General features: G+C 51.7%; 1 protein-coding gene across 2 annotated transcripts in view; it reads left to right on the top strand.

Moving 5' to 3' along the window:
• Positions 1-14,500, top strand: part of vill (villin-like) — a 150,213-nt gene that overhangs the window by 62,827 nt on the left and 72,886 nt on the right. For both annotated transcript variants that reach the window (XM_038798570.1, XM_038798569.1), the window contains exons 4-5: positions 6,483-6,679; positions 8,352-8,460. In XM_038798570.1, the coding sequence (XP_038654498.1) occupies positions 6,483-6,679; positions 8,352-8,460 (306 nt within the window). The remainder of the gene's footprint in view (positions 1-6,482; positions 6,680-8,351; positions 8,461-14,500) is intronic.

Raw genomic sequence — 14,500 nt, 5'->3', positions numbered from 1 at the left:
GAAATTGCAGAGAAAGCTGGATTTAGTAAACAATATTCATAAGATCTGAATCTCTGTCTGACTCCACCTCCCCTTCCAATGAACCGTACCTAGTCCTGAAAGAGCTCCAATCAAAGTGACTGATCTTTTTATTCACCCATGCTGCCATTTATGCTCCACATGAGCCTCAAGGTGGAGTCTGTCTCTCTTTCTCTCTCTTTCTCTCTCCCTCAGTCTCCCTCTTTCTCTCCCTCAGTCTCTCTCTCCCCCAGTCTCTCTCTCTCTCAGTCTCTCTCTCTCCCTCAGTCTCCCTCTTTCTCTCCCCCAGTCTCTCTCTCCCTCAGTCTCTCTCTCCCCCAGTCTCTCTCTCCCCCAGTTTCTCTCTCTCTCTGTCTCTCTCTCTCCCTCAGTCTCTCTCTCCCCCAGTCTCTCTCTCTCTCAGTCTCTCTCTCTCCCTCAGTCTCTCTCTCCCCCAGTCTCTCTCTCTCTCAGTCTCTCTCTCTCCCTCAGACTCTCTCTCTTTCTCTCTCCCTCAGTCTCTCTCTCCCTCAGTCTCTCTCTCTCAGTCTCTCTCTCCCTCAGTCTCTCTCTCCCTCAGTCTCTTTCTCCCTCAGTCTCTTTCTCTCTCAGTCTCTCTCTCTTTCTCGTCATCCGTCCAGGGGTCCACCCCTCTCTCTCATCCCTCACTCTCTCTCCTCAGTCTCTCTCTCCTACTCTGTCTCTCTCTCCAGTCTCTTCTCCTCTCAGTGCTCTTCTCTCTTCATTCTCTCTCTGCTCCTCAGTCCTCTCAGTCCTCTCTCTCTCTCTCTCGCTCAGTCTCTCTCTCGCTCAGTCTCTCTCTCTCGCTCAGTCTCTCTCTCTCCCTCAGTCTCTCTCTCTCTCTCTCTCTCGCTCAGTCTCCCTCTCTCTCAGTCTCTCTCTCTCCCTCAGACTCTCTCTCTTTCTCTCTCCCTCAGTCTCCCTCTTTCTCTCCCTCAGTCTCTCTCCCTCTCTCTCTCCCTCAGTCTCTCTCTCTCCCTCAGTCTCTCTCCCCCTCTCAGTCTCTCTCTCTCTCAGTCTCTCTCTCTCCCTCTCAGTCTCTCTCCCCCTCAGTCTCTCTCTCCCTCAGTCTCTCTCTCCCTCAGTCTCTCTCTCTCTCTCAGTCTCTCTCTCCCTCTCAGTCTCTCTCTCTCTCTGTCTCTCTCCCTCAGTCTCTCTCCCCCAGTCTCTCTCTCTCTCTCTCTGTCTCTCTCTCTCCCTCAGTCTCTCTCTCTCAGACTCTCTCTCTCTCAGTCTCTCTCTCTCCCTCAGTCTCTCTCTCCCCCAGTCTCTCTCTCTCTCTGTCTCTCTCTCTCTGTCTCTCTCTCTCCCTCAGTCTCTCTCTCCCTCAGTCTCTCTCTCTCTCAGTCTCTCTCTCTCCCTCAGTCTCTCTCTCTCAGTCTCTCTCTCTCCCTCAGTCTCCCTCTCTCTCAGTCTCTCTCTCTCCCTCAGACTCTCTCTCTTTCTCTCTCCCTCAGTCTCCCTCTTTCTCTCCCTCAGTCTTTCTCTCCCTCAGTCTCTCTCTCTCTCTCTCTCTCAGTCTCTCTCACTCCCTCAGTCTCTCTCTCCCTCAGTCTCCCTCTCTCTGTCTCCCTCTCTCTCAGTATCTCTCTCCCTCAGTCTCTCTCAGTCTCTCTCTCTCCCTCAGTCTCTCTCTCTCCCTCAGTCTCCCTCTCTCTGTCTCTCTCTCTCCCTCAGTCTCTCTCTCCCTCAGTCTCTCTCTCTCCCTCAGTCCTCCCTCTCTCTCAGTCTCTCTCTCTCCCTCAGTCTCTCTCCCCCTCAGTCTCTCTCTCGCTCAGTCTCTCTCTCGCTCAGTCTCTCTCTCGCTCAGTCACTCTATCGCTCAGTCTCTCTGTCTCGCTCTCTGTGGTGAACACCACTAGTGGTATATTGTATGTATTACGGCACTGCCCGTATATTAGAGGTACATGGGTAAATCCCTGCCTGCTGGCTCCGCCCAGTAGGTGGAGTATAAATGTGTGAGCTCGCCGATGCTGCAGCCATTCTGGTTCCAGCTACAGGAGGCACAAGTTTGCAGGTGATACTAAGATTGGTTGAGTTGCAGATAGCGAGGAGGACTGTCAGAGAATACAGCAAAATATAGATAGATTGGAGAGTTGGGCAGAGAAATGGCAGATGGAGTTCAATCCAGGCAAATGCGAGGTGATGCATTTTGGAAGATCTAATTCAAGAGCGGACTATATGGTCAATGGAAGGGTCTTCGGGAAAATTGATGTACAGAGAGATCTGGGAGTTCAGGTCCATTGTACCCTGAAGGTGGCAATGCAGGTCGATAGAGTGGTCAAGAAGCCATACAGCATGCTTGCCTTCATCGGACGGGGTATTGAGTACAAGAGTCGGCAGGTCATGTTACAGTTGTATCGGACTTTGGCTAGGTCACATTTGGAATACTGTGTGCAGTTCTGGTCGCCACATTACCAGAAGGATGTGGATGCTTTAGAGAGGGTGCAGAGGAGGTTCACCAGGATATTGCCTGGTATGGAGGGTGCTAGCTATGAAGAAAGGTTAAATAGATTAGGATTGTTTACGTTGGAAAGACGGAGGTTAAGGGGGGACCTGATTGAGGTCTACAAAATTATGAGAGGTATGGACAGGGTGGACAGTAACAAGCTTTTCCCAAGAGTGGGGGTGTCAGTTACAAGGGGTCATGATTTCAAGGTGAGAGGGGGAAAGTTTAAGGGAGATGTGCGTGGAAAGTTTTTTACGCAGAGGGTGGTGGGTGCCTGGAACGCTTTACCAGCGGAGGTGGTAGACGCGGGCACGACAGCATCATTTAAGATGCATCTAGACAGATATATGAACGGGCGGGGAGCAGAGGGAAGTAGATCCTTGGAAAATAGGCAACAGGTTTAGATAAAGGATCTGGATCGGCGCAGGCTGGGAGGGCCGAAGGGCCTGTTCCTGTGCTGTAATTTTCTTTGTTCTTTGTTCTCTCTCCCTTCGTCTCTCTCTCCCTCAGTTTCTCTCCCTCACTTTCTCTCTCTCCCTCAGTCTCTCTTTCTCCCTCTGCACTCCCTCTCCGTTACCTGCAGCATCAAGTCTGGGCCTCCCTCTGTGCTGAAGGACCCTCCATTGGGCCTTGTCCTATTGGCCCTCCACCTCGGAAAGACCATCCGCTGTCCTTCATTTAAAACCAAGCCCACCCTCTCGCCAGTAAATGGCCGATTCGGGGGCAATGACGGATCACTGTTCCCCAGAGAGTGCGGGGTTGGGTCCCTTATTTGGTCGCAACCCGAAATCCTTCCCCCTATCTCCGCAACCTCCTCATTGCCTACAATTCCCTGAGATCTTACATTCCTCCAATTCCAGCCTCCCTGATCTTTAACATTCCAGCATGGTCAGTTTGCCTTCAGCTATCAAGCCCTAAGATCCGAATTCTCCCCCTAAACCTCTCCGTTTCTCTGGCTGTCTCTCCTCGATTAGGAAATCCATTAAGACCACTTCTTCCACCAAGCTGTTCATCACCTCTGCTACTCTCCCCGCTGCGGCGAATTCCCTCACCGTGCACTCCTGGAATAAACCACTGTAATGTCCAATATGTGTATTGTGGTAATGGCCACTGGATTATCTGTCAGGTGGCAAAACACTGCCAATGGCTCCGCCTCCCCAGAGCCGCCCACACACACTAACCCCCCCACACACACTAACCCCCCCCCACACACACTGACCCCCCCACAAACACTAACCCCCCCCCACCCACACACACTAACCCCCCCACACACACTGACCCCCCCCACACACACTAACCCCTCCCCACACACACACAATAACCCCCCCCCACACACTGACCCCCCACAAACACTGACCCCCCACAAACACTGACCCCTCACACACACACTAACCCCCCCCACAAACACTGACCCCCCACAAACACTGACCCCTCACAAACACTGACCCCCCACACACAATAACCCCCCCACACACACACACAATAACCCCCCCCCACACACTGACCCCCCACAAACACTGACCCCCCACAAACACTGACCCCTCACACACACACTAACCCCCCACACACACTGACCCCCCACAAACACTGACCCCTCACAAACACTGACCCCTCACACACACTAACCCCCCCACACACACTGACCCCCCACACACACTGACCCCCCACAAACACTGACCCCTCACAAACACTGACCCCCCACACACAGTAACCCCCCCCACACACACTAACCCCCCCCACACACAATAACCCCCCACACACAATAACCCCCCCACACACACTAACCACCCCCGCACACACAATAACCCCCACCCACACACACTAACCCCCCACACACACTGACCCCCCACAAACACTGACCCCCCCCACACACTAACCCCCACACACACACACAGAATAACCCCCCCACACACACTAACCCCCCACACACACTAACCCCCCCACACACACTAACCCCCCCCACACACACTAACCCCCCACACACTAACCCCCCCACACACACTAACCCCCCCACACACACTAACCCCCCACACACACTAACACCCCCCACACACACTGACCCCCCACAAACACTGACCCCCCCCACACACTAACCCCCACACACACACACAGAATAACCCCCCCACACACACTAACCCCCCCCACACTAACCCCCCCACACACACTAACCCCCCCACACACACTAACCCCCCCCCACACACACTAACCCCCCCCCACACACACACTAACCCCCCCACACACACTAACCCCCACACACACACTAACCCCCCACACACACTAACCCCCCCACACACTAACCCCCCCCACACACACTAACCCCCCCCCCCATACTAACCCCCCCCCACACACACTAACCCCCCACACACACTAACCCCCCCCACACACACTAACCCCCCACACACACACTAACCCCCCCCACACACTAACCCCCCCACACACACACTAACCCCCCTTCACACACACTAACCCCCCCACACACACTAACCCCCCCCCACACACACTAAACCCCCCCACACACACTAGCCCCCCCCACACACACTAACCCCCCCCACACACACTAACCCCCCCCACACACACTAACCCCCCACACACACTAACCCCACCCCCACACACACTAACCCCCCCACACACACACTAACCCCCCCCACACACTAACCCCCCCACACACACTAACCCCCCCACACACACTAACCCCCCCACACACACTAACCCCCCCACACACACTAACCCCCCCCCACACACACTAACCCCCCCCACTCACAATAACCCCCCCCACACCCACTAACCCCCCCACACACACTAACCCCCCCCACACACACTAACCCCCCCCACCACACTAACCCCCCCCCACACACACTAACCCCCCCCCCACACACACTAACCCCCCCACACACACTAACCCCCCCACACACACTAACCCCCCCCCCCACACACACTAACCCCCCCCACACACACTAACCCCCCCCACACACACTAACCCCCCCACCACACTAACCCCCCCCACACACCTAACCCCCCCCCCCACACACTACCCCCCCCCACACACACACTATACCCCCCCCACACACTTACCCCCCCCACACACTAACCCCCCCACACACACTAACCCCCCACACACACACACTAACCCCCCCACACACACTAACCCCCCCCACACACACTAACCCCCCCACACACACTAACCCCCCCCACACACACTAACCCCCCCCCACACACACTAACCCCCCCCACACACACTAACCCCCCCCACACACACTAACCCCCCCCACACACTAACCCCCCCCACACACACTAACCCCCCCCACACACACTAACCCCCCCACACACATTAACCCCCCCCCCACACACTAACCCCCCCCACACACTAACCCCCCCACACACACTAAACCCCCCCACACACACTAACCCCCCCCACACACACTAACCCCCCCCACACACAATAACCCCCCCCACACACACACTAACCCCCCCACACACACTAACCAACCACACACATACTAACACCCCCCCACACACTAACCCCCCCCCCCCCACACACACACACTAACCCCCCACACACACACTAACCCCTTCCCACACACACTAACCCGCCCCCCCCACACACACTAACCCCCCCCCCACACACACTAACCCCTTCCCACACACACTAACCCCCCCCCCCCCACACACACTAACCCCCCCCCCCACACACACTAACCCCCCCCCACACACACTAACCCGCCCCCCCCCCACACACACTAACCCCCCCCCCCACACACACACACTAACCCCTCCCCTTGTGCTCAGTATAAAGGTGGCTGGTCTCCGCCTCTGATGCAGTTTGGGATCCGAGGCCAGGAGGCTTTCTGTTTATTGTATTAAAGCCTCAGTTACGTTCGCCACTCGTCCTGTGTTCATTGACGGCAGATCAACTCCTCTGGAGTTCTTTAGGATAATTTTGCCACGTTAAGGGTGCACAATAAAAGCTTGTTGTTGAACGGGGGCACTAATTAAGCGAATTATTTCCTCTGTGCAGATTAGTAAAACAGCGAGAGGGACATCTGAAGCCCTCCATTACTGGATTGGGAAGGAATCATCCCAGGATGAGCAGGGCGCCGCAGCAGTGTACGTCACCCAACTGGACGATTTCCTCGGGGGAGGGCCTACACAGTACCGGGAAACACAGGGTTATGAGTCCCCGGAGTTTAAAAGCTACTTCAAGTCTGGCATCCTGTGAGTAAAATTGCCAAAAGTGCCTTCTCCCCTCACCTTCCGGTCCTTGGTCCTGTCCCTCTGTGAATTATATAGCGCGGAAACGGGCCAATCCCAACTTACTGACAGAAACCAAAGGCAGGGGAAAGTCAAGTTGTGAGGAGTGTGGTAACCCACTGTAGTATATTATATGTGTATTGTGGTAAACTGCTTCTGTATTACATGTAATGTGGTAAACCACTGCCCGATGGCTCCGCCTCCCCTCGGGCTCAGTATAAAGGTGGCTGGTCTCCACCTCTGCCCCACTTTGGGATCCGAGGCCAGGAGGCTTTCCGTTTAGTTTACTAAAGCCTCAGTTACGTTGACTACTCGTCTTGTGTTCATTGATGGCACATCAAGGAGATCACAGAGGGGGCTGCAGCCGGGTCTAGGCTGACTAAGCGAGTGGTAAACAAGTCGGCAAATGTGGCAAAGTGTGAGGTTAGTCACTCTGGTCAGACCAGAAGAGCAAAGTAGGTTTTACAAGGCGTGAAACTTGTAAATGTTGATGTTTCGGGGGGGACGTGGATGTACCGGGACAGGGAGCACAAATCGATGACGTGGGCGCAGCGAAGGCCGGGAAGCGGCCTGTTGGCCATTGGGGGCGATTGGGGTACAAGGGGAGGGAAATATTGCTGCACCTGTCCAGGGTTTCGGTGGGAGCACTGCTGGAATACTCGGCTGGATTCTCCGTTTCTGCGGCTAAGTGCTGACACCGGCGTGGGTCCCGCGGTGTTTCACGACCAGCAAATCGGCGCAAACCCCTCACCGATTGCGGCACCGGTGAGGAGCTAGCGCCAGCGCCGCGTGGAACGCCCTCGGATCGTGCAGGAGACGGCCGGAGAATGGCCGGGTCCCGGGCCGTGCATGCACACACGGCTTACGGCCTGCAGCGGTCATGACGTACAACGTGGCGCCGGTTATGCGTGTAACCTTACCCGCAAACTGCGACCCCGCAGCTCACACCCTGGCCACCCCCCCGCCAGTCCCCCCCCGGCCCTAGCCGAGGCCCCCCCCCCCCCCCCCCCCCCCCCCCCTCCGGCCAGCGACACGGATCCTGGCCGAGTGTGGCGGCGCTGGACACAATCTGCAGCCAGCCGGCTTCCTGCCCGCTGGGACCACACCTGTCCTGTGCCATCGTGAACTTGGCCCATCGGGGGCGGAGCATTGTGGGTGGGCCGGCCGATGACGCACCAACGCCGTTGAAACAGCACGCGTCACGCCAGTTATTATAATAATAACAGTTTGGAGGGGGCAGAGCATGGCAGACCGACATCAAATCCATTCCCCACCCAATTGCCTTTATTTCCTTTAGTGACTCGGTGTCAATTCCTTTTCCTGATTACCCTGTGTCGGGTCTTGGGACATTTTATGATGTTCCGAAGTTGCTGCATAAATTGTCACTGTTGATGTTTGCCGTTCACCGCCTTGGCCTCTCGAGGGTGAGGATGGTCACCACACAGGAACCAGCATTTTCAACAGGGACAGCCAATCGTGGACAGGAGTTGGGGCGGGGGTCAGGGGTCGAGGGTCAGGAGGACGGGGTTGTGGCAAGGAGAGGAAGAAGCAATTAATGGCCAAGAGGGCCACACGGCGACTGCAGTGCTGCTTTCCCTGGCGGTAGTAACCATGGCGTTGTTGTGATTATGACCAGGTACAAGAAAGGAGGAGTGGCTTCCGGCTTTCAACACGTGGAGACCAACGTCTACAACATCAAGCGTCTACTCCATGCAAAGGGGAAGAAGAACGTAACCGCGACAGAGGTAAGCTGTAACTACATTGTTTTTACAATCGGGCCCACTTGGAGGCCACTTTGATGAAGTCAATGTGGAGGCCTATACCAGCCTGAAAGTAGTGTACATAGAACATAGAACGATACAGCGCAGTCGATGTTTAGCACCGACATGGAAAAAAAACTAAAGGCCATCTAATCTACACTATGCCATTATCATCCATATGCTTATCCAATAAACTTTTAAATGCCCTCAATGTTGGCGAGTTCACTACTGTTGCAGGTAGGGCATTCCACGGCCTCACCACTCTTTGCGTAAAAAACCCACCTCTGACCTCTGTCCTATATCTATTACCCCTCAATTTAAGGCTATGTCCCCTCGTGCTAGCCACCCCCATCCGCGGGAGAAGGCTCTCGCTGTCCACCCTATCTAACCCTCTGATCATTTTGTATGCCTCTATTAAGTCACCTCTTAACCTTCTTCTCTCTAACGAAAACAACCTCAAGTCCATCAGCCTTTCCTCATAAGATTTTCCCTCCATACCAGGCAACATCCTGGTAAGTCTCCTCTGCACCCGTTCCAAAGCTTCCACATCCTTCCTATAATGAGGCGACCAGAACTGTACGCAATACTCCAAATGCGGCCGTACTAGAGTTTTGTACAACTGCAACATGACCTCATGGCTCCGGAACTCAATCCCTCTACCAATAAAGGCCAACACACCATAGGCCTTCTTCACAACCCTATCAACCTGGGTGTAGAAAAGACTTAACTGGTGGGAGAACCAACGTCAGGGTTGATTGGTACCATTTCCACAAAATTTACTTTCTCCCCATCGAGACATGGTTGCTTAACAGCTCCAGCGTCCCAGGTTTGATTCCCGGCTTGGGTCACTGTCTGTGTGGAGTCTGCACGTTCTCCCCGTGTGTGCGTGGGTTTCCTCCGGGTGCTCCGGTTTCCTCCCACAGTCCAAAGACGTGCCGGTTAGGCGGATTGACCATGCTAAATTGCCCTCAGTGTCCAAAAAGGTTAGGTGGGGTTATGGGGATAGGGTAGAGGTGTGGGCTTGAGTAGGGTGCTCTTTCCAAGGGCCGGTGCAGACTCGATGGGCCGAATGGCCTCCTTCTGCACTGTAAATTCTATGAAATTCTATTAAATCTGTGCCGGGATCAACTTAACCAACGGCAGAGCTTAACAGCCGGTGAGGGAACTGATTTAGCGAGAAAGAGGACTGACTTAACGGGTGAGGGTACTGACTTAACTAGAGACAGGACTGGTGAGGGAACTAAATTAACCAGCGAGGCAGCAGTCTTAACCAGGGCTGAATTTACTGTTAAGCAAACAGACTTAACTGCTGAGGGACAAACTGTATGAAGCAATGGGGGAGCTGACTGAATGGGGTACGACTGGCTCTGCCAAACTCGGCTGACATTTTTTCCTCTTTGGTGTGAGCCCTTAGCCTGGGGGATGACATGAGCACACAGTGGGATCCCGTAGCCATGTCCAGTGTTAGCAGATTCCAAATAAACAGAGACCAACTTGCCAATGATGTGACTGTCAGATTGGACCGGGGGAAGCTGGAGCCTGGCACAGAGCCCTGTCCGGTCGCCATCTTTGAAAGTGATGTGAGCATCGCTGACTAGGCCAACATTTGTTGCCCATCGTTAGTTGCCCTTGAGATGCTGGTGATGAGCCACCTTCTTGAACTGTTGTAGTCTATGAGGTGTAGGTATACCCGCAGTGCTGTTAGGGAGGGAGCTCCAGGATTTTAACCCAACGTCGGTGAAGGTATGGCGATACTGTGCCCCCTAGTTCTGCTTTCACCCGCCAGTGGAAACAACCTGCCCGCATCTATCCTATCTATTCCCTTCATACTTTTATACGTTTCTATAAGATTCCCCCCCCCCCCCCTCCCCTCCCCCCGTATCCTTCTAAACTCCAACGAGTACAGTCCCAGTCTACTCAACCTCTCCTCGTCATCCAACCCCTTCAGCTCTGGGATTAACCTAATGAATCTCCTCTGCAGTGTGTTAACAGCAGATAATCTCTTTTATCAATGATGTTGACTGAGGGATAAATATAAATGAGGACACTGGAGAGAGAACTAGAACATAGAACAGTACAGCACAGAACAGGCCCTTCGGCCCTCGATGTTGTGCCGAGCAATGATCACCCTACTCAAACCCACGTATCCACCCTATACCCGTAACCCAACAACCCCCGCCCTTAACCTTACTTTTTAGGACGCTACGGGCAATTTAGCATGGCCAATCCACCTAACCCGCACATCTTTGGACTGTGGGAGGAAACCGGAACACCCAGAGGAAACCCACGCACACACGGGGAGGACGTGCAGACTCCACACAGACAGTGACCCAGCCGGGAATCGAACCTGGGACCCTGGAGCTGTGAAGCATTTATGCTAACCACCATGCTACCGTGCTGCCCAAAACTCCTCCTGCCTTTCTTCAAAATAATTTGACAGGATCTTTCACATCCACGGTGGCACAGTGGTTAGCACTGCTGCCTCACAGCGCCAGGGTCTCGGGTTCAATTCCGGCCTCGGGTGACTGTCTGTGTGGAGATTGCGCGCTCTCCCACAGCCAATAACCAATACAATGGGCTGGACTTGACTATATGACATATTTTATTTCTGGTCCGCAGTTTTGGAATAGTGATGCAGTTGTACATATTTGGAAAAGTGTCGCAGAAATAGAATGAGGAATACGATAGGGAATTTAGGGAAAGATTGCTTTCATAGAAGGTATTTTCATAGAATTTACAGTGCAGAAGGAGGCCATTCAGCCCATTGAGTCTGCACCGGCTCTTGGAAAGAGCACCCTACCCAAGGTCAACAACTCCACCCTATCCCCATAACCCAGTAACCCCACCCAACACTAAGGGCAATTTTGGACACTAAGGGCAATTTATCACGGCCAACCCCCCTAACCTGCACATCTTTGGACTGTGGGAGGAAACCGGAGCACCCGGAGGAAACCCACGCGCACACACGGGGAGGATGTGCAGACTCCGCACAGACAGTGACCCAAGCCGGAATCGAACCTGGGACCCTGGAGCTGTGAAGCGATTGTGCTATCCACAATGCTACCGTGCTGCCCTTTCGATAGGGATGTCAGTAAACGTGGATGTTCTAGACCTTTCCATCCCCCTGCTGGAGCCTATTGGTTATCCTGAACAGCGTACTCAATTTCTTTTGCTGGCCCCACACAAAACTTTCACCTTCAGGACCACTGATTCTTCATCGTGCCAAAGGAGGCCATTCGGTCCATCGAGTCTGCACTGGCTCTCTGATAGAGCCTCCTGCCTCATCACTCTCCCCTGCCTTATCCCTGGAACCTTGCACGTTCTGTCTTTTCAAATAGCAATCCAATTGCCTTTTGAATACCTCGATTGAACCTGCCCCCACCACTCCCACTGAAAGTTCATTCCAGACTCCAAACTCCCTCTGGGTGAAAACCTCTTTCCTCACTCCAGCGGACTGGCTAGTTTGGCCATTGGCTACGCCAGCCCTGGATAGAGAGCACAACAACAACAGCAACACCACAGCAACACTACAGCAACACCACAGCAACACCACAGCAACACTGAGCAACACTACAACAACACCACAGCAACACTACAGCAACACTACAGCAACACTGAGCAACACTCAGTGCGGCAGCACGGTAGCATGGTGGTTAGCATAAATGCTTCACTGCTCCAGGGTCCCAGGTTCGATTCCCGGCTGGGTCACTGTCTGTGCGGAGTCTGCATGTCCTCCACGTGTGTGCGTGGGTTTCCTCCGGGTGCTCCGGTTTCCTCCCACAGTCCAACGATGTGCGGGTTATGTGGATTGGCCTATGTTAACACTACAGCAACACTGAGCAACACTACAACACTACAGCAACATTACAACAACACTACAACACTACAGCAACATTACAACAACACTACAGCAACATTACAATAACACTGAGCAACACTACAACACTACAGCAACATTACAATAACACTGAGCAACACTACAGCAACACTACAGCAACATTACAATAACACTGAGCAACACTACAACACTACAGCAACATTACAATAACACTACAGCAACACTACAGCAACATTACAATAACACTGAGCAACACTACAACACTACAGCAACATTACAATAACACTACAGCAACATTACAGCAACACTACAATAACACTGAGCAACACTACAACACTACAGCAACATTACAATAACACTGAGCAACACTACAGCAACATTACAATAACACTGAGCAACACTACAACACTACAGCAACATTACAATAACACTACAGCAACATTACAGCAACACTACAATAACACTGAGCAACACTACAACACTACAGCAACATTACAATAACACTGAGCAACACTACAACACTACAGCAACATTACAATAACATTACAGCAACACTACAATAACACTGAGCAACACTACAACACTACAGCAACATTACAATAACACTGAGCAACACTACAGCAACACTACAGCAACATTACAATAACACTGAGCAACACTACAACACTACAGCAACATTACAGCAACACTACAATAACACTGAGCAACACTACAACACTACAGCAACATTACAATAACACTGAGCAACACTACAACACTACAGCAACATTACAATAACATTACAGCAACATTACAACACTACAGCAACATTACAACAACACTACAGCAACACTACAATAACACTGAGCAACACTACAACACTACAGCAACATTACAACAACACTACAATAACACTGAGCAACACTACAACACTACAGCAACACTACAGCAACACTACAATAACACTGAGCAACACTACAACACTACAGCAACATTACAACAACACTACAATAACACTGAGCAACACTACAACACTACAGCAACACTACAGCAACACTACAATAACACTGAGCAACACTACAACACTACAGCAACATTACAACAACACTACAATAACACTGAGCAACACTACAACACTACAGCAACACTACAGCAACACTACAATAACACTGAGCAACACTACAACACTACAGCAGCATTACAACAACACTACAGCAACATTACAACAACACTACAACACTACAGCAACATTACAACAACACTACAACACTACAGCAACATTACAATAACACTACAGCAACATTACAACAACACTACAGCAACATTACAACAACACTACAATAACACTGAGCAACACTACAACAACACTACAGCAACACTACAGCAACACTACAATAACACTGAGCAACACTACAACACTACAGCAACATTACAACAACACTACAGCAACACTACAACAACACTACAACACTACAGCAACATTACAATAACACTACAGCAACATTACAACAACACTACAGCAACACTACAGCAACACTACAACACTACAGCAACATTACAATAACACTACAGCAACATTACAACAACACTACAGCAACACTACAGCAACACTACAACAACACTACAGCAACACTACAGCAACACTACAGCAACACTACAACAACACTACAGCAACATTACAACAACACTACAGCAACACTACAACAACACTACAGCAACACTACAACACTACAGCAACATTACAATAACACTACAGCAACATTACAACACTACAGCAACACTACAACAACACTACAACACTACAGCAACATTACAACAACACTACAGCAACACTACAATAACACTGAGCAACACTACAGCAACACTACAATAACACTGAGCAACACTACAACAACACTACAGCAACATTACAACAACACTACAGCAACACTACAACAACACTACAGCAACATTACAACAACACTACAGCAACACTACAACAACACTACAACACTACAGCAACATTACAATAACACTACAGCAACATTACAACAACACTACAGCAACACTACAACAACACTACAACACTACAGCAACATTACAACAACACTACAGCAACACTACAATAACACTGAGCAACACTACAGCAACACTACAATAACACTGAGCAACACTACAACACTACAGCAACATTACAATAACACTGAGCAACACTACAACACTACAGCA

The sequence above is a fragment of the Scyliorhinus canicula genome, chromosome 5 (genome assembly GCF_902713615.1).
Source record: "Scyliorhinus canicula chromosome 5, sScyCan1.1, whole genome shotgun sequence".
Lineage (NCBI taxonomy): Eukaryota > Metazoa > Chordata > Chondrichthyes > Carcharhiniformes > Scyliorhinidae > Scyliorhinus > Scyliorhinus canicula.
This window is presented reverse-complemented; position numbering and strand designations above follow the sequence as displayed.